Source organism: Lepisosteus platostomus, chromosome 18, assembly GCF_059453375.1.
Source record: "Lepisosteus platostomus isolate fLepPlt1 chromosome 18, fLepPlt1.hap1, whole genome shotgun sequence".
In the NCBI taxonomy this organism is placed as follows: Eukaryota; Metazoa; Chordata; class Actinopteri; order Semionotiformes; family Lepisosteidae; genus Lepisosteus; species Lepisosteus platostomus.
In genome coordinates this window covers 7,564,176-7,592,118 of record NC_142628.1, presented here as the reverse complement: position 1 = coordinate 7,592,118, position 27,943 = coordinate 7,564,176, and the positions used below count along the sequence as shown (strand labels likewise).

At 39.8% G+C, this 27,943-nt stretch overlaps 2 protein-coding genes across 5 annotated transcripts; one reads left to right on the top strand and one right to left on the bottom strand.

Moving 5' to 3' along the window:
* Positions 1-73: 73 nt before the first annotated feature.
* On the bottom strand, positions 74-4,917 carry rpl27a (ribosomal protein L27a). The gene is made up of 5 exons (XM_088611650.1): positions 4,831-4,917; positions 3,938-4,001; positions 3,750-3,825; positions 2,441-2,615; positions 74-245 (listed from the first exon to the last, which is right to left on the bottom strand). Exons 1-5 carry the CDS (start codon positions 4,831-4,833, stop codon positions 117-119), a joined length of 447 nt encoding a protein of 148 aa, XP_088467776.1. The 5' UTR covers positions 4,834-4,917; the 3' UTR covers positions 74-116.
* On the top strand, positions 4,001-27,621 carry trim66 (tripartite motif containing 66). 4 transcript variants are annotated; one of them, XM_088611645.1, is made up of 19 exons: positions 6,664-6,924; positions 7,205-7,266; positions 8,126-8,251; positions 10,328-10,478; positions 12,010-12,139; positions 12,356-12,472; positions 13,626-13,740; positions 14,045-14,191; positions 15,750-15,867; positions 16,630-17,387; positions 19,204-19,461; positions 21,484-21,628; positions 22,261-22,321; positions 23,000-23,189; positions 23,650-24,008; positions 24,819-24,951; positions 25,412-25,486; positions 25,720-25,872; positions 26,583-27,621. In XM_088611645.1, the coding sequence occupies exons 2-19, from the start codon at positions 7,234-7,236 to the stop codon at positions 26,820-26,822; spliced, it is 3,309 nt and encodes a 1,102-aa protein (XP_088467771.1). In that variant the 5' UTR covers positions 6,664-6,924; positions 7,205-7,233; the 3' UTR covers positions 26,823-27,621. The 4 variants fall into 4 exon arrangements, with proteins under 4 accessions (XP_088467770.1, XP_088467771.1, XP_088467768.1 ...); XM_088611642.1 differs by having other exon boundaries at positions 6,665-6,924; positions 16,630-17,558; XM_088611644.1 differs by lacking the exons at positions 6,664-6,924; positions 7,205-7,266 and adding an exon at positions 4,001-4,235 and having other exon boundaries at positions 16,630-17,558.
* Positions 27,622-27,943: the final 322 nt, after the last annotated feature.

Here is a 27,943-nt window from a genome sequence, read left to right as displayed (position 1 = left end):
AACATCCTCAACCCTTGTGCTTGTTACAACTCAAATTAGCTCTAAATTTAAAAAAAGAAAGGACACAGACAACTTTTACAGAACATTTTATTCTTGCAAAAGATGGTAAAAAGCACTTATGCCATCAGTACACAAGCTCCACCTGCACCCTTGATTTTTTCTTCAGCCTTTCTGCTAAAGAACTTGGCCTTCACAATGACAGGTTGCTTAGGGAGTTTGCCTTTGCCCAACACTTTGAAGTAGCCCTGACAAAAAAAATAAACCGCCATTAAAAAAATATACAATAATGCGGTAAACTTTTAGTTTCTCTCTATAAAGATTTAACTTTGGAGCTGTTTATTGGAGAAAACCAGAAATCACACACAGTTTTTGAAATTACGTTTCAGCAATACTTGTTTGCATTTGTAAAAAGCGTCAGTAACTGCCAGAACACATGATCATATATTTATCAAATTTGGCCAGTGATCATTTCATGCAGAAAATGGTTTACATCACTTGTGAGAGTAGCTATAAACAAGTTTTTGGCTAACTCGATCAGCAAATGAGTATATGATACAATGTGTATCACTGAATTAAGTATGTATTGTTCCTTTAAAACACTTGAAAATCCTTTGATACTGTTATATTAGACAGCAGACCTAACACTAGACAATTCCACCATTATGTCATTACAAACCTAGTAAATCTGTAAAATAGGTAATGACATTTAAATCACAATTTCTAAACACCTGAAACAATCATTTTTACCACATATGAAGGCAATTTAAGCAAATGACTTGCACATGTTCTGTAGCTCTCAAGAACCACAGGTAGCCACTCTTAAACGAACCAATTCACACACTTAAATCGATAAAACCCCACGTTCCAAACCATTATTTGTCGATAATTTAATGGTGACCTAAGACCTGCTGAACTGTGGCTCTCCAGGGGCTAGGGTGGCCACCTCAGGGTATACAGAAAAGTCATCTACTGCATCCGATATTAAATGAGACCAGTAATCATTTTCCAAGACCTGTAGTTAACTATAACAACTCCAGGACTAAATCCTAGTCTTGGTCCTCGAAGCAATTAGTACCTATTACCACTACCCGACAAGTTACACCCCACCCAACACTTCAGGTAAATGTACTTCCTTTGAGGTGCACTTGAAAATGCCACTATGCCATTAAAAGGTCTGATGCAGGAGTTTGAAAGAATAGACCCAACGAATCACAGACAATGTATTGGATGGATATGGATAATAGCTGTATTTTGGATTTTTAACAGCAGCAACAGTCGGTGCAAGCAAAGCAAGAAATAAAGTGTTCATCACAGTGAAGATAAGAACCAGCACCAGCACATGATTTATTCCTGGGGTCTGGGAAAGCAGTTGTAAAACTTATACATTTACATCTTTGGTTCGTACAGCTATTTGCAATTACTTTTATTCAATTTGAAGATGTACTGCTCTGCACAGCCCTGACACCATTGATTGAAAAAATATTTTGTTCAGTGCAGTTCTGCCTTTTACAGGTGATTCTCGTGCACTCAATTTTAACAATTTTTAGCACAATCATTAAGAAGCCCAATTCAAATTTTTAAGCATGGTCTAAAAAAAAAGATTATATAGCTTTATCAGTGGACAAGTAAAATGATAAAAAGCTATATACAACCACAAAACATGGAGCTGAAGTACTCGTGCATTTTACATCTTGTTAAACACAGAATGACAAAAGGCTATGCTGCATGAACCTTAAACAGCTAAAAGGGAGGCCTATTATTAAATTTGTTTTACAGTAAGCTTATAAGAGCTTCATAATATTTTTTTTTGCCATTAAGGGAAGTATTTATCCCACAAAAGAAAAGGCATGTTTTTATAATATTAGCAAGAAAGCGATCCATAATTGTTAATAAATCATGGGTGCAAATGTTACTCAGTGTTTACTGTATCATGATAGTAAATGGCAAATTTTAAATATTAGTAACCTGAAAATGTGATGGTACAGTAACAAAAACAAAAACGTCTCAAGAGGGGGTGTAACATGAATGCACATAAAACAAAAAGATTGCCTACATTAAAATAACTGCAGGGACTCAAGTTATATATCCCAGCTTTTGGATTTTACTTAATACTGCTGTGCAGCAACCAGGATTACAGTTTATTACTTCTGTGCTAACAGCATCCACACAGATGATGACAATTCCACATATCCAAGACCAGTAACAGTTGTAAATAAAATGTCTTTACAACTCCTTTCAAGCTCTTGCAGTCTAGCTCAGGCAAAAGTCAACATGGTCAGTGTGGACTGTTTAACTACACTGTAGAAGTAATTCTCAAATCCCTATCTAAAGAGTTCGAGTCACTAGACTGCTGAATCGTCCACTATTTTGATACAAACTGAAAAAAAAATCAGCCTATTATTAAAAACTGATGTTAAACTTGAACAGAAAATGTACTCACAGCGCGGACAACATCTATGATGGGCGCAGGACCTTCTGGCTTCTTGGCATAGTTGAGTCTGGTCTGCTCACTGACCAATGTCCAGAGCTTGTCCAAGTTGATAGTTGGACAGAACATGGTGTTTCTTTTCAGATGGTAATGTCTCATACCCACCTTACCAAAGTAGCCTGGGTGGCTGAAATGAAAGAAGAATTTTATGCAGTAGTTTATGCAGTAGAGTGCAGTATTACAGGAAGCTGTAAGGAATGACAGCCACCGTGACTAGGGCAGTTATCACTCACTGATGTGCAATGCTCTCAAGAGGCAGCCAGCATAAAACAGACTGCTAGTTTTCCCACAGAGCCAACTAGATCAATGTTGCATGTGTGCAAACCAGGACTAACGCTGAATTTCACTTGAACCTTTAAGGCTGTACTTTGTTTTAGTGCAAAAAAGGAACTGCTAATGCTGTACAAGTTCTTCCTTTGATAGAAAAATAACTCCAAAGGTTTTTTATATAATATTCATAGACCAGCAGAATTTACAAGTCCCAACACGTTTTTCAGCATATCTGTTGAATGTATCCATGCTAAAAATTAAATAGGATTGTCTTCTCAGACACATGCAATTATTCAGTTTTATACATTTTGAGAGGTTGAGAGATTTACCCCCACAAAAAAATATTTAGCTACAATGAAGAGTTCAATGTATAAAACCGTTGAGCCTAAAACAAATATTCAGATAAAGGCTGTACAGAATGTACACCTTGAAGGTGGTCAGGATTCAGTTTAGTGGAACACATTTCACATCTAGCGAACAGGGAAAACTGGCCAGCGTCCATCTCGTTGCCATTAATGTCTTTTGACATGACTTTGCAGTCTGAAACTCAGGTTACTTGTCATGTTCTACCAAAAGGACCCGTCTGTCCTGACAAAAGGACAATATAATTCTTTAGCTGAGTGGGCAACGGCACAAACTATTCCAAGTTAACAAAGTATTTCTCAACTGATGAAAAACTTCAGATGACCCACATACTATGTACCATAACTATAGCGCTTGAAGCAGAACCTACAGGAAAACATCTCAGCAGTTAACCTGCAAATAATATTTGCTTACAAATTCAATGTGTCCCATTTATTCTAGTACGTGTATATAGTATAAATATATTCTAGTACATGTATAGAATACATCTGGTGTATTCTAATATAACAGCTTACTGTGCACTGTTAGACAATGAGCTGTAATTCCACAGGCCAGGATTAATACTGATTTTAGACTACCTCAACTCATTTCAGGAGTTTATGAAGAAGTCTCAGTGGCGTTTACTTACTATTTGTCGAAGTTGATTCTGTGGTGATGCATACCACCAGCATTACCACGACCTCCAGGATGCTTTCTGTGCTTGCCTGTCCCAGACAAGAACACACCACGATCAGCAACACAGAGGCCAATCAATCCGGACATCTCCCTATGTACGACCCGGCAAGCCCAGGGCAGCCCTTCAGACAGTTCACTCACCGATACGGCCGTGGCCGTGGCTGACGTGCCCTCGGAGCTTTCTGGTCTTCCTAGTTCTGGTCGGCTGCAGATGGAAGTTAACATGTTTTCAATCGGGGAAGAAACTAGCACCTTTTACTAACGCTGTGACTATCCGAAGGAGAGAACGCATCACATCCTGAACCTGATCACCAGTATAAGAACATAACAGCGGCTTCCGAGCTTGATGAGCGATTCAACGGCATGATGTATCAACCGCACACGGCCGGACTAGTGAACGACACCGCACTAGGAGCCGCAGAGCGACCTCGTATTCAATGTAAGAGTCCAGATTTTTTACATCAATAACAGCCCATCTTACACCAGGGGGCCTTTTACCAGGCCCCGCAGAAACCGCCGGTATGCGAATCTATCAAGTAGGACGGAAACTGTAAAAACGCGCCCGGCGCACAGCTACTGCAAGACGGACCGACAGTCTCGCAGCCCATCAGAGCCTCCTGCTCAATACTGCCTGAGCCCTTCAGAAGACACCCCGACAACTACCTAGACACACACGGCTCAAAACAAGACACTCCGTCCGCTTCTGCAGCACACATTCAATAGCCTGACGGAGATCGAAAACATTCCAGTAATAATCGTTAGTTTAATTCAAACACTCAACTGAGCCGCATCCGCTAAATGCCACCTTCCATAGAAGGCCCTAAGACATTTTGGGACACGACTATAGCCAAAGGAGAAGTCATCTTATGTTTGATGGCAAGATATTTTTTTCCCCAATTCGGTTTAAGAAATGCCAATAAACCTCTTTTATGTAACATATCTTAGTCAGTCTAACATCATTTGAACCTAAAAGACAGGATGGCTTGTGATTTAATTCAACACTTCCAGCGGACCAAGGCGTACATGTAACCTACCATCTTGGAGGGTGACGCAAAGAGGAGAGAGAATTGCAACTCTCGCGACTATATGCGAGATTTTGTGGCTCAAAACTGTCGGGCGTCGCAAGTTACAGCGACACCTGCTGGAGCGGAGAGCAAAGTGAATGAGGGACGCAAAAGGCAGACTTGGGAGGCGTTGTACAGTATGAAACAGTTCTGCCTTCGGCTAGGTGCATGACTATACTGTAACTGTTCGGTTGTGAAGAGAGAACGTGAAAACGTATTTTTCAAATAAAAGTATAGACTTGGACAAGACATTTTTCAAAAGTTGATTTTCTTTCATTCAAAATTAGGTTTCAAGATTTTAAATTGCGTAACTTGCATATCAAGGGTCGGGAGATCAATAACACACCGTTTTACACCACGAAGTAATAATTCACCGAGAAATAAAAAAATGCGCTTGAAAATATTTCTGTAGAAAAGCGGTGAAGAATATTGCACAACCAGGATAATGGTTATGTAACTCAAAAAGTCGAGGGTTTGGTTGAGTTAATGTTACATCATTTTCTTAGCAGCTTAATTAGAACGCGCCTCATGGGGTCATTGGTTTATAACGAGTGTAGGTATGACCCAGAAAAAGGATAGACTACAGAAGAAAAAAGGAGTTTTGAGATGAAAATCTTATTTTACATAATATTATTCACACAGAAGACTAGTGCTAAACGGCGCTAAAGATGAGTTACATAGTACGTTGTCTTCCAGAATGAAGTTATGCTAAGAAAATCTGAACCATATTTTGCTGAGCTTTGACGCTCACATAGTTTTATGATACGATTTTCCTTACCAACATTGTTTTGAAAACGGATTTTAATTGCGGGCTGTCCTTAGTGAAAGCTTATGCAAAGAACTACTATAATTCAAGCATTGTTGTATAACATCTTAGCTCCTCTGCAGATAGTTATTTTTAAGCATCCTGAAAAAAAAAACCCACTCGTTAGGTTTGATCATATTGTCACATCTGCTGCCAGATTCATACAGTAGGTCTCAGAACTTGTCACATTCTCCGCGACACCCGCCTATGAAACATCGCTTCTACCTGCACTAACAGATGGGTGTATATCATTACAATATGGAGGTGTATTATTACAATACAATGTAACACTGTCCTCTCAGTTATATCTTAAACCAAAGCAGCATAAAAATTAAGGTAAACAGCAATGTAATCATGCACAGAATTTCAGGTGTTGTGATAGAGTGTTTTATGGTGCAGGCTTTTGCTGAAGCTATGCTGAAATACACAACATATTCCACGCCACAGGTCTGACTATGCAAATGTATCCAAAATAAGGTACCAAACCTGAAATGTCCACCACATGGTGCTGATGATCCAGGTAGTAAAATCTGAAATGAACTGAATTACAAAAATATCTACAGAAATCAAGCCAGTCCCATGCAAGGGCTATGTATTTGGTGTATCTGTATAATTTTCTTTTCAAGCTACAGTACAGTGTTCTGCAAAGTAGACTCAGTTTCGTAAAACATTAGTTTATCTCTAAACGTTTCCAGTTAAAGGTCACCCATACACAACGTGCCGTTGGTGGGCTGTTAGGTTAAAGCAGATACAGGTTAGACCTGAGAGGATTCTGATCAGATTTTACTTCAGAAAAGGGTGACAAGTTACATTTATCTCTTGGCCATTACAGAGAGAAAATCTGAGGCTCCCTTGAATAACGGACAGTTGTACAGCACGTGCTAAGGAGTGGCACGATGAAAGTAAACCTGGCAAAGGCAGGAGATTACATCTGTACAGGGGCTACATCAGCTCGCAATTATTTATAGAGCAGCCAGAGTGGCTTCTGACTAATTTGCATTCTCACAGGAAACTGAAAGCTGAGTTTCTCAGCTGGCTGCTTCACAGCCCCAATCCCTCTTTAAACGTAAAGCATTTTACAGTGTCCTCTGCTGCAGTCATGTGTTTTCTATTGAAACCACAATCAAATAGAACGCGCCTAGAAGAAAATGATCTTTCTTTGCAGTGATAGCCAGAAGACAATTTTAGTTTCTCAAAAAATGAACTGAGTTTCAGATGGGCTGGTGCTTTTGAAGGTCTATGACTGGAGCTTGAGTGATGTGAGTAGACTGCTGTTTAAAATGGTTTATTTGTTTCTTGTGCTATCCTGGTTCCTGTGCATTGAATTTTGTATTGCCTAGATTCATTTTGGAGAAAGTAGAAGGATGTTCTGTAATGCTTTTCAATGACAACAGCTTATATTAATAAAATAATTAGTAATTTTGTGCACATTAACTGAAGCATTATAATAATGCTTTTGAAACTCTTAGAGAGCTGTTATTTGATGTTACAAGGGTGCCATTTCAAGGGAGCAAACTACATGCTACTTATTTATTACAGTGAAATCTCTGGAGTGGTGTTCCTAATGTATGCCACATACTGTACAAGTACGCTGTGCTACAGTAAGTGCCATTTCTTTAACAGTAACAGGCAACAATTTATTTTTAAAGTTACTCAGCAGAGGCCCTGGAATTAAGGTAAGTGAAGAAGCCAATCATAAAAAAATGTGGAACACTTATCTAGTTAGTTGTTGGGATGTAGACATTTTTTTCTTTGGTTTTGTTTGTACTTTGGAAAATGACATTGCTGTTGTTAATCTGCCTGCAGTATACGGAGGCAGATTAGCAATCATCATTTTTATTAGTCTAGTTATCATTTTTATTTAATCAGGATTAGGAGGCAGATTAACAAGTATCATTATCATTTCTATATCAAGCCTATTGTCAGACTGGAGCAGGTTTTGTGGCTTTAGTTCTGATTTCTCTTTTTCTTGTGCTTGAGAGCTTTTTATCTGGGCAGTATTTATGCACCTTTCCTCATTTTGAAACATTTGCATGTTTTTTAAAATCATGAATAACTGGATCACTGGATCTTAATATTAACAAAGCCCGTTCACTCCCTGACCCTGCTGACATTCTCCAGTGTGAGTGTATCTGAAGGGGCCTGTTCCTTTCTGCATGAGGCTCGTACAGTCTTGTGCACGCCTTCGTTGCTTCCGAACGTTTAAATATAGTTCATTTGGCCTTTGCTTCCATTTCTGGAAAGGCTTTAGGGGATCTATTGTCCTAGAAAAAAATTAATTATCTTTTGTTTCTAGCTCCAAATTAGAATGAAGGGGCTTCTTTTTAAACAGATAGATTTCATAGGGTATAGTAGACCCTAATATTTGCATCTGAAATTCTTAGTAAGGTCAAAGTCTGCTTAACTCCATAAAAGATAAAGCACTTATTTATTATTCTGATGATTCTGTCTCTGCTACAGGTCAACCCATATGTTTTGCCACTGGCTCTGCTGCATTTCCCATCCCACAGTAGGGGACACCCTGTAAGATATGAACTTTTCCAGATCTTGAAAGACTTTCTGGGCAAAAGTATCGACATGGACAAGGTAAGGATGTCTTCAAACATACTAGTTAATGTTCAGGTGTCCAATTTAATGTTTTATTTGAAAGAGGCTGTTTTATTTATAAATTGCTGTACTACCAGTAGTAGCTGTGCTCTTCCAGTATTCAAAAGTAGCACAGACTACAGGTACAGGAGAGTTGCATTCATCCAGTAAGTCTAACTCTCCTGTAAATTAAATTGTTTTTACACGTTTTCTTTTAAGACAGTATAGAGGCTTGAGAGGTGAGTGGCATCAGTGTGTGGACTGCAAAGAAACAAGCAGAGGTGATTACAAGCGGTATTTGGACAGTATAATGGAGTATGACAATTAGATTTGCAACTTACACAAAAATTCTTTGTTGTGTTCTGCCCTGAATAATTATGGGCAATTAGCAGTACTTTTTCAAGACCTACAGATAATGTTTTGTTTCCTGATAGATATTTACAGTATTGACAGTGTAAAAATCACAAACCTCTTTTCAATTGTTATTTTTAATTGCTCAGTATTAGACAGTTCCACTGAGATAATACGACATCTAAATCAACAGGATCAGTTAGCAATTAGCATACAAATTTGCATTTATTACAAATGTGATCTAGCATGTCATAGGCTCCAAAGGTTGATTTAGACATGTTTTCACAGTCATCTCACAAATTCAACAGATGCCGAGCCTTATTCTTCTACACAGAACTTTAACAATCTGATTGCATCTCTTAAGGTTCTAAGAGTGGCTTTGTGGCAGGAAGTAATTGCAGATTTTGCATCAGCAGATCTAGCTTTGTACACAAGCTGGTTTCTTGCTGCTTGATGTCCAGTGGCATCTCACAGCTTTATTATTTTATCTGCTATTATCAGACCAAAAGGTGTTTGCTTTTTAAATGAAATGCAGAAAATGGGGAAGTGAAGGTGCTAGTGAGATGTTGAGGTATATACAGTAAAGTGCTGAAGGTACTGTATATACACTAACAGTAAACACTAGGTGTATATCAGTACAGTTTAGACAACAACAGGATTGCACCTACCACAGAACAGGTCATCATTTTGTTAAACAAGCATATATCTTAGCAGCACTAAAATTAATAAGTGGTGGACAACGACCCTGGAGAAAAGTTAAAGCACTTATACCCATTGCCGGGAACAGAAATTCAGATCTATATGTCCTTAACACATGCTGTGAAATACACCTGTTGTTGCTACTGTTGTTGCATAAGAACTCACATTTTATTTCAATCAGGACTTACATTGCTTCTTCTATATATAGTCATAGTTATATTTTCACAACTCTGTTCCCCAAAAACAAGATCAGTGGGTTTGTAGGACTGTCTGAATTCCTGCATGTCCTGTTACATGTTACCTAACACCTGTTACCTAACCATGTCCTGGTACCTAACCAGTGTTCCCTCTAATTTTTAATTGCCTGTGTGTGCAAATATTTCAAGTTGTGTAATTTTTTTTCCCTCAGTGACAAAAACTTGTGCGCACTAAATTGAGTGTATGTAAGATTGTAAACCTAAAATTATTTTTTGTTAATATAGTCATTCTCATAGAAGCATAGATCCAAAAGACCAGGACAGTGATTCAGCGAGCCCAGTCAGAGAGAGTGTGGAGCGAGCATGAGCTATTTGTGTGTGCGCACAACGGGCACAGGTTAGAGGGAACATTGTACCTAACATCTGCTTGACAAGCTTGGACATGTGAAAAATTAATGCAGTTAACATACCCAGTTGTACACCATAAAAGAGTACCATTGTTTTTACATGGGTTGCAAATTTAGACATTTGCTTTTTATCAAACATTTAGCCGATAGAGTGTAAAGCTCTGGGCTCCAGAATAGATGATTGTGGTTAAGATGAAACTGAATAAGGTGCTTTACCCAACCTGTAACCTCAGGATAAAAGAGTCAGACAAGTGAGTGAATAACATGAATTCTAGAGAACAGGAGGGAGTTATTTCTTGTTGTGTTATGTGTGCAGATGTGTGCAGGTGAACACCTTACAATCTTCAATATTCCAGAAGGAAGCAAGATCATTTTCACCGGCCAGTGTATTTGTTCACAATTTTTTCAACTATTTTCTGCAGCTCTGTACCGATTGTCAAGAACAGAGAGAAGCTCAGGGCCTCTGCACTTTCTGCAATAAGTGGTTATGTTTTCGGTGTACTGATATACACCAGCACAGAAATACCACTTCACTCTTCATATCCGAAGCAGAGAAGATGCCTTCTCATGCTGGTAAGTTTCTTTCATATGCTTAGCATCCACAAAGAGCTGAAAGTTTTAATATTACACTGCTGCTCTACTGTACTTGTTCTGAAAAAATGTTGCTCTCCTTTTGATTCATGTAACATTCTGCCACACATTTATTTATTAAGGCAAATTATACTTGGAGACTTTTGACATGTCAAAATTAAGATCATGAAATATCATAAGGCTGTACAAAAGGACTGGCAGTCGTTATGTACAGTAATAATATGCAATAAACCTTAAATAGAGAATATTACTGTAACTTCCCTGGTTTGATTGGGTTACCTTGATAACAATGACACATGTTGATGGAAATAGGTTAGTTTCTCCTATTATGTGGTAGTGATGATATCCAACAAGCTGCACAAAGACTCATCGCTACATCTGAACCTCTGGTGAATAAGCACAAACCAAACTAGCCTGCACACTTTGATTTAAGTATCTACACCCTTTCCCGTCTACAGGTTCCTGCTTTGAGTGCATTTGAGGTACTGCAGGAATTTGCCACAGTGGTATCACTTTACAGTCTTATAGTTTTAAGAACAGAAGTGAAAACAGAAACCAAGTCAACAGGATGTGGCCAATGAATAATCTGCAGGCTAGATGCCTGGCACTTCAGCAGTGGAGATTGTGGTCTGTTTCATACACACAGTAAAGACCACTCCTGGATTCAGAACGTTTTACAGTCATCTTTTCTAGCACGATTCGTCTGCACATGAATACCCCTTTTCCTCCACTAGTCAGCTAAAACTGACAATTGGCAAATTTATCTTTAAATAACTCATTTTCCTAGCTGTATATATTATGTAAATATCTTTTTTCAGAGGTTTCAGTTTCCAAAGTACCATGACCCCTACCTCTTTGTGTATTCTACTAATTTTATATTTGTAACAGATATCACCTGTCCCTTATCAGAGATCTGCCTGTTCCTGGTTAGGGTGGTGGCAATAAAATACCTTAAATTACAAAAACTGTTTTCTAAAGTCCTCTAAAAAGTAATTGTAAGAAAACCTTCTGCAAGTGGTGTAGAGTTCTGACAACCAGTTTTATAATAATAGATCAGAATTTTCTTGTTGTTGAGCCTTGCTTATTATAACAGCTAATTATCCACAGGATAATTACAATAATATAATTACTAGAAATACACAAATGACAACGTTAAACTCAGTAAAACGATAAATACATACAAACTGTCTCGTTTAGATTCAATTAAGTTGAACATAGACAAAGACTACAATAAAATGCAGCTCAGGTATACGGTATTTTTATGTGGACTTTAAATATGTTGTCATGCAAATGTTTCAGGATATAATTGCAGGGTATAACAAGATATAATAATCTTAATGAGGGCACAGTGAAGATTTACTGTACTTATATTCTTAATAAATGGATTTTTCATTTACTGTGCAATGTTTCAGGTGTATCTATTGCCCTTTTCCATGTAGAAAACAAGTCCGTGGGTTCTCTCTCTCTATTTTAATTGTGTATTAAGTCAGTTTTAAATATTCATTTCTTTAAGGTCCTAATTTCCAATCCAAAGGATTCCTGTTCTGCCACTTTCATAATCAGGAGCTGCTGGATTTGTTTTGTGAAACATGTGACATGCTCACCTGCAAAAGCTGCCATTTCTCAGCACACAAAGATCACAGGTAAATGATCTGGTGCTGCAGGGATTTGTCTGACTGGGTTGATGGAGATAATTATCATGAGATAATTCCCAGGTTTAGCAGCCACAGTAGATGTTTCAGAATAAATTGTTACATGGTCGCCTGTTTGTTGTTGATCTCTCATTTTGTAATTCTATTTTTGTTATGACGTGCAAAAAATATATTTGGTGCAGCTTCCCTGCTTATTTCTTTCTTTAGGTTAATCCTTGTTGGCAAAGCACTTCATAATCAGCAGTGGCTCTTTGAGAGCTTGATGGCACAACTGGATGACAAGCGATCTGTTGTAGAGAACTCTGCAAAGCAAATAGAAGCCAGGTAAAGAAGTGTGATTTGTGTGTTGCACCTCCTATGTGTAAAAATAGACTTGAAGACTTAATTACTTGTTCTGTTCATGGAAAAAAATATTTTATTGGAAAACATACACAGGGAATTACAAGGGAAAGGCATATGGACCGAAAAGGAAATCTTCTCATTTATTTTTTTTAAACTGTGAGAAACCAAAGTTTTTTTAAAACATAAGCACTAGTTGCACTGTGCAGACATGTTTCACTGTTTTACATGCCACTGCCTTGTCTGCAATATGTTCTGATGAAGCAGAAACATTGTAGTTCACAAAATGTAAACTACTCATCTGCCTGAGTACACACATTTACGCAAGGAAAGGGTAAAATATCCAGGATCAGGAGCTAGCTTACTTATGCAATTCATAAAACCTGAAAAGAATAAGGCTGCTTTCAATGGGAATCTGGCTTTTTCGATGAGGATACCTTCTATGGATTCTATACATTGCTGGTTTGAATCCCAGCTGTCCAGAAATAATTGATTCAAACTTTTCTGGAGAAAAGTATAAAAGCAGCACTCCTAGGCTGTTTCCACCCACACATGCTCTCATTGAGTCCTACAGTCCTGACACAGTCTGAGCCGTGACGAGCACGCAGATAGCTGAGTGAACACAGGAGTGGTCAGGGGTTCTCTCACGACAGAGAGCTTTTGCTTCTTGTGTGTCTTCATTGCCAGTGAAAGTTCCACCTCTCCCTCTAACTGATTTACATTTAGCTGTGGTGTGAAATGGTGTAAGGCTCTGATGATGCACATGGCTGCATTCCAAATGTGGAGAAATACAAAGGAAATAATTTTGTTCTTCTATTTTAAAAAAAGGGAAATTAAACAGAGCTGTTAGTGTAAACATTTTACATTTCCATTATAATTAATTGGGCACATTTTGAAACCAGAGTAAGTTTTAAAAATGTAAATAATAGTATACTCATTTCTAAAACATTGACTAAACTGAATTGAAACTTTAAATTTCTTTAAAGTCTGTGTTCAGAAGTGATTAGATGAAAGTGATATTGTTACATGAAAATGAAAAGAAATTATTAAAATCTAATTTTTATTCCTTCATTTTAAGCAACTGTGTTTTGGTTAAATATTGTAACAATCGTATTGTCATTACCTCTGTGTTGCACAGGATGCATGGCATAAAGATTGCACAAAAGAAGACAGAGAACCAGATTAAAATGGCAAAGATGATTATGATTAATGAACTGAACAAACGAGCCAGCCATTTAATAGAACAACTTGAGGTAATTATGCCACGAAAAAATCTAAAAGCATTAATTTGCGTAGAGGTTCATAAGCTACACAATCCTAAATTTGAATATTCTGTATCACAAATGAACTAGTCTGCCCTTCACGACAGCACTAAACAATGCCTTCTCAAGTTCTGAACCTTCCGAACCCTGAACATGTTCATGAAGAGTTTAGTTCAATTTCAAAACATATTTTTTGTATGATTTCATGAAGCACAGTTTAACCTCACCTGCTTTTCGCTGACCAGTTGGCCTAAATGTTCACATGAATGTCATTTTTCTGTTCCTGTGTTGACAGAAGATAACAAATGATTTACAGCAGAAAACTGTCAGCCAGCTGAATGGAGTGATAGATTTGTGTAGCCAGCTCAGCCATGTGCAGAACTTTGTGAACTGGGCGACGGTGAACCAGAGAAGGAGTCCTCTGCTCTTCAGCAAAGAACTGGTGGGTAATAATACTGACAGTAATTAATAACTGCTTGCATTTAGATAGAGCCTTTCACCCCAAAGTGCTTTGCTTATATGAGGGACCCACTTTATCCACCACTGAAGGGCAGTCCCACTACACAGCGGATGAGGTGGAGAAGGGAGACATTTCTTTACTTGTTCAGTTAAGGGGGGGAATTTAGGGAGAACAAAAAGAGTAAAAACCAATGTGGAATTTGGCCAGGAGGCTGGGATTGACTGCCTACGCTTATGAACAATGCCATGAGATCTTTAATGACCAAGCAGTCAGGTCCTCAGTTTAATGCAGGGGTAGGGAATTCTAGTTCTTGAGGGCCTTAGGTCCCCTGGTCTTCCTTCCAGTCCTCATCTTCAGACATAACGGAACTACCCATTTGACTAAAAAGTCAAATCTGTGCTGGTTTAGATCTTAATCTTTTGCTGATACCTGCATAAAATTAAAAACTCCAGCCCTCAAGTAGCGGAGTTCACCATCGCTGTTTCTTAATACTTCATATCACGATCCCTGGTTTAACATCTGATCTGTATGATAGCGCCTTCTACAACACCATGTCCCCTATCACTATTGTATCAATACTGGGTATTGGCTTACAAAATGTGGTCTGGAAGGAGAGCTCCACCTAACACCCTTGCATTAGCAACCTTTTTTTACTTCGAGGTCTCCCATCGTAATCCTGACCAGCCCCCACCCTCACTTTGTTTCTGAGTTCTGACAAGGTAGATGGGAGCCTCCTGTTTCTTCCTGCCCTCTCTAACAGTACTGTATTCTGCTGGATAAATATTTGATGTCTCATAAAAGGAACAAAGGATAAAAAAAAACACTCTCCATTCCTCCTCTTGGATGATTATGGATGATTGGTTTTTTTTTGGACAATTTGAACTTTAGTTTATACAGTGCTCTAATGAATAGCCTTCAACATGTACAGTATGATGAGCCAAGCCAGGCTGCCAGATTTTTTGCTGTGTTTGTACCTATTCAGTTTTCTGCTTGGTATTTTGTGTCATCTGTATATTATCTATAATTCAAGGATGCCTGCATTAATATGGAAGAGCCCCATATCAAACAAATGCACTGTGTAATCTTACAATCTTATAATTGACCAAACAGGCAAGATGGGCAGAATGATCTCCTCTCATATGTAACCATTCTTATATTCTAATAAAATCAGAGGAAAGAAATGTGGTATAAATAATGATATTACCAATGAATGAGTGATGATTCAATTATAGAAAAGACTCAATAAAAAAGCTTATTTTATTCTTCTTGTTAAACTGTGGAATTCTGCATTTCTATTAGTTTCATAACTTAGAGGTACCTTATATCACTATTCTATTTATTATTAAAAACATTAATGTACTAATTTCTGTGTGCCAACAGTATGTACTGTTCAAGTATGAAGGTATGTCCTATAGCTAGTTTAGGTCATTGGCAACCCAGCTAGTGTACCTGAGCCACTTTTCAAGGCCAAGTGATGAAATGGAGTGTCCTTGGGAAATCTGTATCACTGTCACTGTTGGAATGACCCACTTGTTTTCAGATTACATTTCAGATGCAACGCCTGCTTGAATCTCAGCTTCCCCCTGACATTGGCCCACCTGTTAAGATTAAATTCAACTGGGACGCCAGTTTCTGGACCAAGCAGATCTCCACTTTAGGTACAGTAGATGTCAATTGCCTTGCTCACTAATCTTGTTAAGGTTGCTCAGAGTCCTGAACAATAAATATACATTAATTATCCACATTATTATTGGATTTCTAAACACCAGATGTTTGGAAATAAATTGCTGAAAGTGAAGTGAACTGGCTGTCACCTGCATCCCTTAGTGCTGCTTGGCTTAAAGGACATTATTAGCTTTGACATATGACAGTTTCTGACTGCTGGTAAATTCTGTTTCAATCTGCTGTACGTACTTGACATTGGGGTTCTGTGCAAATCAAAGGCATCTCATCTCAAACTTTAATTGAGTTGAGCTTTCATGACAGGAGCTTCATTTTTCCAGACAGGGTAGCAGTGCTGCTTCTGCGTCTTTTGACCAAAATCAAGTGTAGTGTAGGGTCACCTGAAATAAGCATTCATATATCAAATAATAGGGTGGCACGCTGATGCAGTGGGTAGCATGGCTGTCTCTCGGCACTGGGGTCCTGGGTTCAATTCCAAACCTTCTTCGCAGGGGTTTCCTCCTGCAGTCCAAAAACATACTGGTAGGCTAATTGGTTTCTGGGAAAACTGGTCCTTGAGGGAGAGTTAGCATCGGAGTGCCTGCCCTGTGTTGGGCTGGTATCCCGTTGCAGGCTGGGATAGGCTCTGGCTCCCCTACAACCCTGACTTGGAAGAAGTGGTCAGAAAATGGATGGATTTCAAGTAATAATGCGGGATCCTATAGTTTTCTTTCTTGGCGTTTCGTGTGTTTTTTCAGGCGAGCTGACGACAGAGGGAGGAAGCAGCCCTCACACCGGAGGTGGCGCCTCTCCAAGCGTTCTGAAGCCTCAGCCAATCACGTGCCCAGCCATGCCAGCCTCCCTGTGCCACCAGCCCCAAGACCAAAGCTGTGGCTTCCCCACCTGCCTTCAGTCCCGCGTGTGCTGTCCGCACTGCCTGAATTTTTCCCAGGCACCCAAGCAGCATGCCGACCTACAGAGCGAGCTCCTCGCAGGACAGAGCAGGGGGCCTTCTGCCACGCAGCAGTTCGGCGCCTTGGGACGAGGCAGAAAGCTCCGCCCGATCCGACCCTACCCCGATAAATCCTGGCGCCACGGTCACCAGGGCGCTGTTGGTCTGGAAACGCAGGCCTCGAGATGGCTTCTTGACAAGAAGCAGCTGGAGCTCAGCCCCTATCCCCTTAGCCTCACCCTGCCAAACCAAACTACTCCATCCCTGCAGCTGCCAATGCCGGGCCACTGGGTGCCCAAAAGCCCTCTGGCTTCAGCACCTCAGATGATCCACCTGCCTTCGCAGTCCCTGATGCAGCACAGGCACTTCCAGCAGTCTTTGTTGCCCAGCTCAGGCAGACCGCTGCAGGGGCGGGCAGTGGAGAATGGCTTGCGGATCTTGGCGCCCTGTCGATTAGAACCACTGCAACAAGGGGTGGAGCACCTCCTGCAACCACAGGAGGCCGAGCTGGACCTGCCGCCGCAGCGAGCTGAGCAAGCCAGAGCCGGGCCGACCAGTGACACGGTGAGGCAACAGCAGCGGCGGCAGATCTGTCTGCAGCAGCTCAGCACCTCACCAACAGCGGCTCATGGTCAGGACCACCCGGCACTGTGTCAGGCATCAGAATTAGAGCTGAAGCAGCAGACTGGGACGAGTAGCAGGATGAGTCATTCACACGTGGTTGACCAAACCATTGTAAGTTTTACATACTGGGCTGTCTTTCACATGTATTTAGAATGACCACAATTTTCATACCTTGCGCTTACTGCTTGCTTCAAAGCTCCACATATTTAGGTACAATAACACAGTGCAGCAATGGAAAGGTGCTTTGCAAAACTGATTTTTGTAGAAGCTTCAGTGGTCAATCCCAGCTTCGTTTGAGGACAAAAGTTTTATGGACAGTCTTTTAATCTCCTTTTTATATGCATGTACAACTTACTTTAGCTTATGGTACCACACAATGGCTATGATGTCACAGAGCTTGCTTGGCAGTTAAATAAAAACCACTTTTCCAAAGAAATAATAGCCAGGTATAATTTCCATACACACCTTTATTGACACGAGTTGCAGCCTCCAGACAGGAAATTATCTTTTCAGTTGCTGACGATAGCAATGAATGTGATACCACTTGTGTCTTAAGCCATGGTGTCACACTGGACGGATTAAATTAAGTCCATTTCTTTTAGAAGTCTTTGTAAACTAAAATCTAAATAACTTGTATATAAACAGAGTGCATAAAGCCAACAGCTGGTGTCAGCTTTCATCAACAGGTAAATTATGATGTAACAAAACAAACAAAACCCCCCTCCCTCACCAAGACAGTAATCTTCCACAATGCTCTAGGAACTGAGGATTCAAAGCAGCATACAGAACAATGCGATATTTTCAACAGATGAAAAGAGAGAATGTTTCCAGGTAAATGTGAATTCAAGTTAGGTGTTCATTACTGTTTACCTTTACTTAGTAACAGTGAGTTAAATGAGTGGGAAGCACTGGGGTGAAGCCATATATTTACTTATCCTCACATTAATGAGTTGCCCTGGGAATAGTTGAGCTCACGGTTAGATTTCATTTCTCAGAGCACATCCCTGCCTGTTACCTCGAATCACCGCATTTCTCATCCATCATCTGAGAAGTGGATACCTTTTCAGGGCTTTCCACTTTTAGTCTTATTCACGTTTCAACCACAGAAACCGCCACTGGACTCCTTAGGGAGGTATTATAGGTAAGGATTTTTAATTGCACAGTAATTAAAGGAAAACCGTGCATGTCAGCTGGGCCGCGTCTCCTCGCTGCTCCGTGCACAGATGTGGAAAGAGGCAAGCAGCGAATAAACATGCATCGCTTTTTATTTGTGAACAAATTATTGCTGGTAGTGCAGAACTGAGCTGCAGTGCCCGGGCAACCACTGCTACTGTACCTTTCTTAACAAATTTGTACATTGGACAAGCCGGCACCCCAAAAAAATGGGATTATCTGCTGTATTTAAAGTGATACAGCTTGTTCAAAGAAGCCTTAAGGGCCTTGCTTTAACATTTACATAATTGTTCTAATGAGTAAGGGTTTAATTTTAAATTTGCTAATTCATGCAAATCATTGGAAGAAGGTACATCAGTGTGAATTTCAAATGCTCTTTACCTATAGAATAGTGCCAGCATCTGATCTGCCTGTTTCTGTGTAGAATCTGTGTTATTTCAGTGTGTTTTTTAGTCTGCATTATTAAGATGATTTAAATCTAAATGTCTTTTGTAAGATCTATCTGATCTCTTCTGACCCACTTTAATTCTGCATCTTTAATTTGCCTGCAGAGTGGGAAGTTAACTGTCTGATTCTCTCGCAGGGCTCTGCACCGCTCCGTGCCATTTCCATTGCTCCTGCCTTGCTGAAGATGTCTGAGCCGACCAACGGACTCCTGAGCAGCACACGCCGAACGCCCGACCCGAAAAGAGGGAAGAGGACACATCCCAGAGACTCTCCGTCAGAACCTGTGATGCCTTCCTCCAGGTCTGCAGCACACCTTCTCTCTGAACACCAGCCCCTAGGGGCTGCACATAGCTTAGCAACAAGACACAGGAACCATGGGAGCAAGGACTGCAAGGTAAGATTCAAGGCAACTGCTTCACAGCAGCAAAACAATCATGGCCACTGTTCCTCAAGTGGAAATGAGCTAGTGACCAGTGCAAGTCATGATACAAGCACAGGTACAGACAGACGTTGAACAGAACAGCATTTGTATGTTTTTAGGATACTGTTCCACCCAAACTTAAAGACATTCCTAAAACAAATCAGTCAAGCATTTTATAATGAATAATCATTAAATTTAAACAAATATGACTAAGGGCACAGCAGTGGTAGTTTGTTGTTCCAGGCAGCTGACAAAAGTTTCAGTGCCTGCTTTGCTTTATGTGTTTGCAATGGATTCAATGGAGGTAAGCCAGAAAAGAAATGCAATGAGTTAGGTACAGTACATTAATACAGCCTTTGTGCATGGCTGTGGTTTGCAGTGCATTGTTGTGCAAGTGATTCTCTTAGTTCTTGTTCTTGCAGTGTTGTCAAAGAAATGCCTTTACCCGTGCATAATTAAGAGTTGACAAATGGAACAGCTATTGTTTCTTAGATATTTTGACTTTGTGTGGGTGCGTAGGCGGAGTAACACCTTTGTATTCTGAACAGCTCTGTAGCTAGTAACACCGCGTAGCTAATCTACTGTACTGTACTGAACTCTCTTGTATTACAACAGTGTACAGTCCAAATAAAAGGTTGTTTTTCCAGACATCCCCTGTAGAAGCAAAACCCATTATAGTTTACATGTAGACAAACACTGACTCTGGTTTCTCAGGTAACAGATGTTTCCAGCTTCGTATGTTTTGGTTACAGCATGACGCAGTGGCTTTTATCTGGAATAATTACATCCATCTTGTTAGCAGTGTAAAAAGCACAACAAAATAAATGTTGTAGAGTGCTTATTTCCTGACTCTTTTACTCTGATTGATATATTCTAGTAACTTAACTATGTTCCTTATGGTGACGTTTTATTTATTTATTAGATTAGACTTGTTTTAAAGGATTTATCAACAGGATATATATTAAATGCTTGGAATGCTCTTCATTGCATTTGGCTTCAGAGCATTTGTGTGAAATCTGTCCTATTTCATAGTAAGCCAAAGGAATTACCTTACCAAGGTCCTGACTCTCTGTGGTCATTAAAAATCCCAGGGCGTTTCTCGAAAAGAGTAGGGGTGTAACCCCGGCGTCCTGGCCAAATTTCCCATTGGCCCTTACCAATCATGGCCTCCTAATAATCCCCATATATGAATTGGCTATATTACTCTGCTCTCCTCCCCACTGATAGCTGATGTGTGGTGAGCATTCTGGCGCACTATGGCTGCCGTCGCATCATCCAGGTGGATGCTGCACATTGGTGGTGGTGGAGGGGAGTCCCCATTACCTGTAAAGCGCTTTGAGTGGAGTGTCCAGAAAAGCGCTATATAAGTGTAAGCAATTATTATTATTATTATTATTATTATTATTAATTTTACATTTTCCTTGATGTCCCAAGGAATTATAATTGCAATTAACTAAATTAAATTTATTTCTAATATAGTTTATTAAAGGTATTTTACTGGTACCACACAACAAAGTTCTGTATGCATATATTAAACAGAAATGTAAGTTTTACTTTAAAAAGATCTTCAAGTGGGAAAGGAATGGGTAAATTTTATTTTGCAATAATTTCACTGGGGTGAATGCATTATGGTAGTGTGCCTTTGCCTTGATTGACAAGGTTACCTGTGGTTTTAACATGTTCATTGTGTCATCCAAAAGTAGTCACATTGCCCTGTGTAGTAAAGAACAGTGAAGACATGTTAAAGCCTTCAGGAAAAAATGTCAAAGGCAGGTAAAAATAAATGTGTTTGAAAATATCACATAATAGTTCACAATGCTGAAGTCCCAGGAATGGACCACCACTGTGTTTGTAGTAACTGGCTGTTCGGTTATACGTTTGATTTAAAATGGACCCACGAGTGTATTCACTGCGCGTTTTCTTCTTGCTTCAGGACACGCGGTGTTATGGCTCTTACCAAGGTTATTGTATTTTCAACGTTGTTTTCGCTGGCAGGGAGGCCTTATCCGACCCAGCGGAGGTGATGGAGTCGCAGACAGGAGCTCTCCTGCACAGCCCATGAATCTGTCCTTCAGCAGGGCAGCTGTGAGCCCTCCCATTGTGCTCCTCACTCCTCTGACTGTCCTCAAGACAGAGCCAGGTGAGGCAGCGTCGCGCCCCGATTGAGTGTGTGGGCCATCATCAATAGTGCTTTCACTTTCACCGCTTGCCTCTGTGTCACTCCTGCTTTGGTTAATTTTCTCTTTAGTAACCTTAAAAAAGATGCTGCCATTTATCATTACCTGTCCTGTGCATCTCATGTAAATACGTACGATATCAGACTTTATTTATGAGGCAGCACAAAATACTGGACCTGTTATTTGCGAGCTGTGGTCTCAAGCCATCAGCAGACAATGCTGTTATATCTTTATGTCCAGTATTGTATCCTAAGTGCTTTAGTTAATCCAGAGTGTCCCAGTTAAGGGGAGTCTCATACTCTCAGTTTCATTATCACTATAGAAACCCAGATAAGCTCCAGCGCTATCATCCACTTACATTCATGCAAAACGTTTAATATTTTTGAACTGTTGCGTTCGGGAGTGTGGAAATTTATGCATTATTAAGGTGACCTTGTCTGAAGGGGATAATGATACTGCAGCTATATGAGAAAGTAAAGTAAGAAAAAAACTTGCTTTGGAAGAAATGGCAATGAGTAAAAGGGAGATAAAAAAGGGCTGTGTTATTGTTTACCCAGGTGTCGATTGCTTTTCACCCTTTCTCCTTCTTCACTAGGTCACAGCACTTACGAAGGAGATGATGCTAAAGGTGAACACTCTTCACAGAATACTGTCAGGTATAGTATACTGTGTGTGTGAGCCTTAATTGAAGGACAGGCACTTCTTCCATGTGAAAAACATATTTATTTGTGTCAGAGTTATACATACAGAAATGAGCAGTATACAGGGTGCTGAATTTAACTAATCTTCTGCCATTCCTTCTAAGTTTTGTAACTAAAAAGGGAAATTAGAAAACCTAGTGATAACCGCATGCAGGAAAAAAAAGGGTGTGAAATTCCTGTTTGCAAAAAATTCTATCTGCAAAAATGCATGCATTGCACCAATGTTTGTGTATGGACACAACATTTATGAACTAAAAGGATAACAAAAAAAAACATCCAGCCTCTTGTGCATGTAATGACAACCCAAAGCCAATTCCAGTAGCACAGACTACAAGATGGGATTGCTAGATCGTGACATGACTGCTCTCACCCTGGATGAGATGGATACATTCTTATTCATCTCAGGGCCAAGAAAAATAACATTCTTTAGCCCTCTGTGCAGCAGAACGTAACACGTGATATCCCTGTCTGCATCTGTTCTGCGAAAACCGTTGTGTGAAAACTGGGCAGTCAAACCCAGTGTGGTAAATCACAGTGACGTTTACGGCAATGTACAAAAATGACCCAACCTGACGTGGCACAACGTGATCATAGCATATGGCCTGCATTTAAACCACTTTGTTCACTTTTCAGGGTTCCCAGTGAAATCTCAAACTTCCCAGTAAAACCTATGGTTCCATTTGTACGCCTGGAGCGCCTGAAGATCTGCCCTATTTCTGGCCAGCTTCCAGCACTCAAGCTACCCTCAGAGAGCAGGGAGAACGATGCCCCCCCTCCTGCAGGCACAGACCTGGACACGGAAAGAGGAGCTAGATCTGAGCAAGTAGGGACCGTACTGAAGCTTACCAGACTCATGAAATCTCCCGGACTTTCTAGGCTGCGTTAAACCAACATATTCTAACTACAAAAAGGCAAAAAACACAGATTCTTACATAAACCTTGTATCCTTTTGGAGATTCAAAGCCCAGCGTTGTATTGCTGACATGGAGACATTGTGTTCACCAATAAATTACATTTGCATTAATTGTACTAGATAGATTTGTTTCTTTTTCCTCCACAAAACTGTAATTGTAAATATAAACAATACAATGCAAAAACAAAAAGGAATAATATTTTGAATTTTACACCTTATACTTGTTTGACTCAGATCTACCAAATAAATATTATTGAGGTGGTCAACTAAAACGTGCTAAGCCATAAGAAGCATTATTCTAAAACATTACAAGAGCAGGTTAAGCTTTTCTTAAAACTAATCTCTGCATGCAACTCTGATCTGTTTGCAGGACAAAGGCAGCTGTGGGACAGAGTATACCGGAGAGGACTGTCTGTCACTCCCAGCAGTGGACGGTGTTGTTGAGCCATCAGCGGGCGATGACTCGGACTCTCCCAGCCCTTCGGGGAACTTGCAGTGTCCAGAGGTGGGGAGGCCAGCCGAGCCCCCTCAGATGGAGCCAGACCTGGGAACCGAGGAGCTGGGAGAGGCCTGTGGGGAGAATGAGGCAGAACCCTCCGCTGAGAACACTATGGAGAACGAGGACTTCTGTGCAGTCTGCTTGAACGGAGGCGATTTGCTGTGTTGCGATCGATGTCCCAAAGTCTTCCATCTCTCCTGTCACATCCCCCCACTCCTCAGCTTTCCTGTGTAAGGATGGAGCTAGGGCTTAATTCTCACTATTTTACATTCAGTGTATTTGTTGTCATGATCTGGAAAGCAGGCTAAGTCAGATGACTGTGTAAATTATTTACAAGCAATAAATTTGTTCTATTTTGTTGACTTTAAAGGCCTAATACACAGGGAATCAGCTTGTATCTCGCTGTATTTCATGAGAAATTGACTGGGATATTATGCAGCTTAAAAGAACACATTATGGTAAAGAAATAATTAAATTGGCTAGTTTCTGGGAATAACTTGCTTGTGGTGAAGACATAAAAATTGCAATGACATAAATCCCCTCAATGATTTTAGTGACCTTTTTTACTTGTATTTTATTGTTTTTTATAAACATACAATCAAAAATAAAGTTGTCAATCATCCACAACACCAAGCACCACAAATACAAATTAGCACAAAGTCTGCTACCCATCACCCCCCTCCACTCTGACAGAGGGTGCAGCGCGGGGGATCTGAAAATCATAGTTTTCTTTCCCAGATGGAGAAGAATTTTCACCAAAGTATACCAAAACGTTTCTGCTTACGTTTCATTTCACTGAGCTTTCAAATAGACCAGTGTGCACATTGCTAAAGTTTAGCATTTTGGAAATGTAAAACTGAAGATAATTTTTTCATCTCTCTTGTGCTGATGTTGTTTTCGATTTAGTTGAGTAAATTCTACAGGTGGCATGGCATTGCAGCTTTTAAAAATGCAGAAACAGTAACCCAGCTGATTTCTCCTGCTTCATCGCTCTGCAGAGCTCCTGTGTTGATAGCGAACCCCTTCGTTTTGTTTTGCAGGGGTGACTGGGTTTGCACACTGTGCCGTAATCTCATTGACCCAGAGATGGAGTACGACTGTGAAAACACACGTCTGACTGCAGAACACAAGGGAACAACACCTCAGTACGGACTGTCCGTCTTAGACCAGAGGGTAAGCCAGAATGCATACTAGAGCTATACAATTACTCTCTGCGTAACCATTATTTATTGGGTAGCAGCAAATGTCTGATTGCAGAGTTCTTTAGGGAATAAAGAAGGACAGTAAAGTATGTCAGTTGTGTACAGTACATACTGTACTGTCTAAGAGTCACAAAGCAGCAAAAGATGTTTTAAAGAACAAATACCCATTATTTCCTCAGTAATGCAGTAGAGAATAGCGTTTTCTAAACACAGGGAGGCAGATGACACAGATGCAACACTTTTTTTCTTCCTATTCTGACGTACAGTATAAGTTTGTAGCTGTGACACAAACACTGAATCTGAATCCAATAATTGATAACATTCTACCACTGGGATGTATATTGATGTTAGTATGATGATGATTACATACACTTTCGCATTTTCTTTTCTTTTCATGAAAACGATAAATTGTTTCACCTTCTCTTCCACAGAAATGTGAGAAACTGACGCTGTTTATTTACTGCAGTGTCCTCAGTGCCCCATTCCATGAACCTGTGAGTCCACTGGTAAGAGCCACAGCTGACTAAACAGAATAAGGAGTGCTGAGACATACTGTAAATAGTGCAACATTTGTAAGAAGCCAGTTGCGAGTTATTACACTAATTGTTATGTTGTTCTTAGCGTGTGCTGTTGTTTTATTTTTCTCTGTTCAGTGTAATAAGATAATAAACAAATCAGCTGAAGAATAGCAGCTGTAAAGAGGAAAAGAGTTTTTCATTTTTGCTTTTGTTTAATACAGGCACGTCATTACTACCAAATAATCAAGAAACCAATGGACCTCTCTGTCATAAGAAGTAAACTGAATAAGAGGAGCCCTCTTCACTACTACACACCTGAGGAGTTTGTTTCAGATGTCTTTCTTATGTTTAGGAACTGTGCAAAGTTCAATTACGTAAGTAAAGTTACTTATTTTTTTTGACACAATAGTCCTGAAAAAGACGCATGCTGGAGCATTCCTTTTGAGACTCGTAATCTACAAATAGTCCTTTTGTACGTTTACATGTCAGGACAGAGTCAGAACCTTATGTAAAAAAGCTGAAAAACTGGACTTGGTATATGTTTTGTTCCATTGCACCTTCAAGCTCTCATCTTGGCTAGTTTCAGACAAGAAGAAAATTCAAGCATGGATGTGTTAAATCAGAAGCAAATGGAATTTAAAGAAAAAGAAGTGAAAAGCATAGACAAGCACAATAATGACAAGAATGAAAACCATAAAGTGTCAATTTAAAAAAAAAACTGCTGTAAAAAATCCAAATGTGCTTAAATCAGTGTAGGATGTATTATATAGTATATCCAGATCTTTGGTCATTGAGAGGTTGTTTTAGAGGAGCTCTGCTTATGTTAGGCTGATCAGCTCTGTAAGACAGAGTGGAATAGTTGAGCGATACAGACATTTGGTGAAGGGTCTTTCATACTACAGGCATATTGTTACGAATTCTGCAGTGGCATAGCATGTTCCTACGTCTTTTCTCCCAGCAAGCTTAAACGCTACACAGAACCCTAGCACAGAGGTAATTCGATATTCCTGAAGGTAAGGCGTCCTGTGAGAAGTGAATTTCAAACAGCAGACAGCTTCAGCGCAGTGTGACTTGTGGTTTGCAGCCAGATTCGGAGGTGGCCCAGGCAGGAAGAAACCTTGAGGCGCTGTTCAACGCCAAGCTGAAGGAGGAATTTCCGGATAACGTCTTTCCAGAAGTGACGGACGATTCGGACACAGAGGAGTTTGATGGCACATATAAAGTGGGTGACAACGGCTTCCCCTGGCCCGCAGAGGGGAAGGAACACTTTCACAGGAAAAGGAAACGAAGGCACTCTCTCAGCTGGAGGAAACACCACTTTTAGCGTCCTTATTTTTGAAGAAGCCGTTCAACATGCAAAGCTCTAGAATCTCTCATTTTTAAAAAAAAAAGTCTTTCAGTTATATTGCAGGCAGAAATTAGATATATTTTTTCAAAAATGTGAGATTGATTCCATCCAGGATAGGGGACAGAGGGACATGGTCTTTATTTTATCTTGCATTGTCTCTTCTTTTTTCAGCTTCCAAAGGTGAGCAGTTGTAACCATCACACCTGATTGAATTAGTATTGTTGGGAGGTTGGGCTTTAACATGGACCCTTTTACTAAACAGATTTAAATGGCCGTTTAAAAAAAAATAGAATACTTAATTTTCTTTAAAGGCATCCAAATTCTACCGGCTGGTAATGCTCACTAGTTTATAATCAAGGAATTTTCTGACATTCCTGATAAATGTCTTTTTATCATGCTTGTCCATTATTAATATTGGCAGCTGAGGACAGTATGTAACTTTTAGTTTGTAAATAAGGACTAACAAAGACTGTACCGGATTTTAAGGTCAAGAACAAACAACTCTTATTGATCTAATGCATTGAACTAATTTTTTTAACATTCTTTTCTACTCTTACAAGATAAAGATATTTTCTAGGTAGTTATTTTCTACTCTGTATGTTTTCCAGGGACCTCCTATTAATGCCTTTGAGTGAATTGTAGAGAATCTTGTCAGATATGCTGTCATTTCCGATTTGTCAACAAGAGGGAGACCTTACTGCAGGAGTTCTGAGGGGTTACAGAGGTTGTAAGGTTCGCATTGCATCAAGACTAATAAAGAGACCATCAAAAAGCATTCTCACTTTGTTGAGTGTCAAATAAAAGTGATTTAAATTGCCCTTTCGATGAAAACAAAAAAGTTAAACATTTTCTACATTCCAACATACGAAGGCTGAAGAGTGTTACTAGGTGACAGCCATGCATTTTCATCGAAGGAATGTCATTAGATTATTGAAGCTGGGATGAGCAGTTTTACGTGACAACTATAATTTAGACAACGTGCACTACTGCTATTATGCTGAAGGGCTTTAATGGAAAGTGAACAGAATCCTAACTGGTGTAGATGAGATCAGGTGCTGTTTTAGACTTCGCACACACAGTGATGCCAAGACATGAAC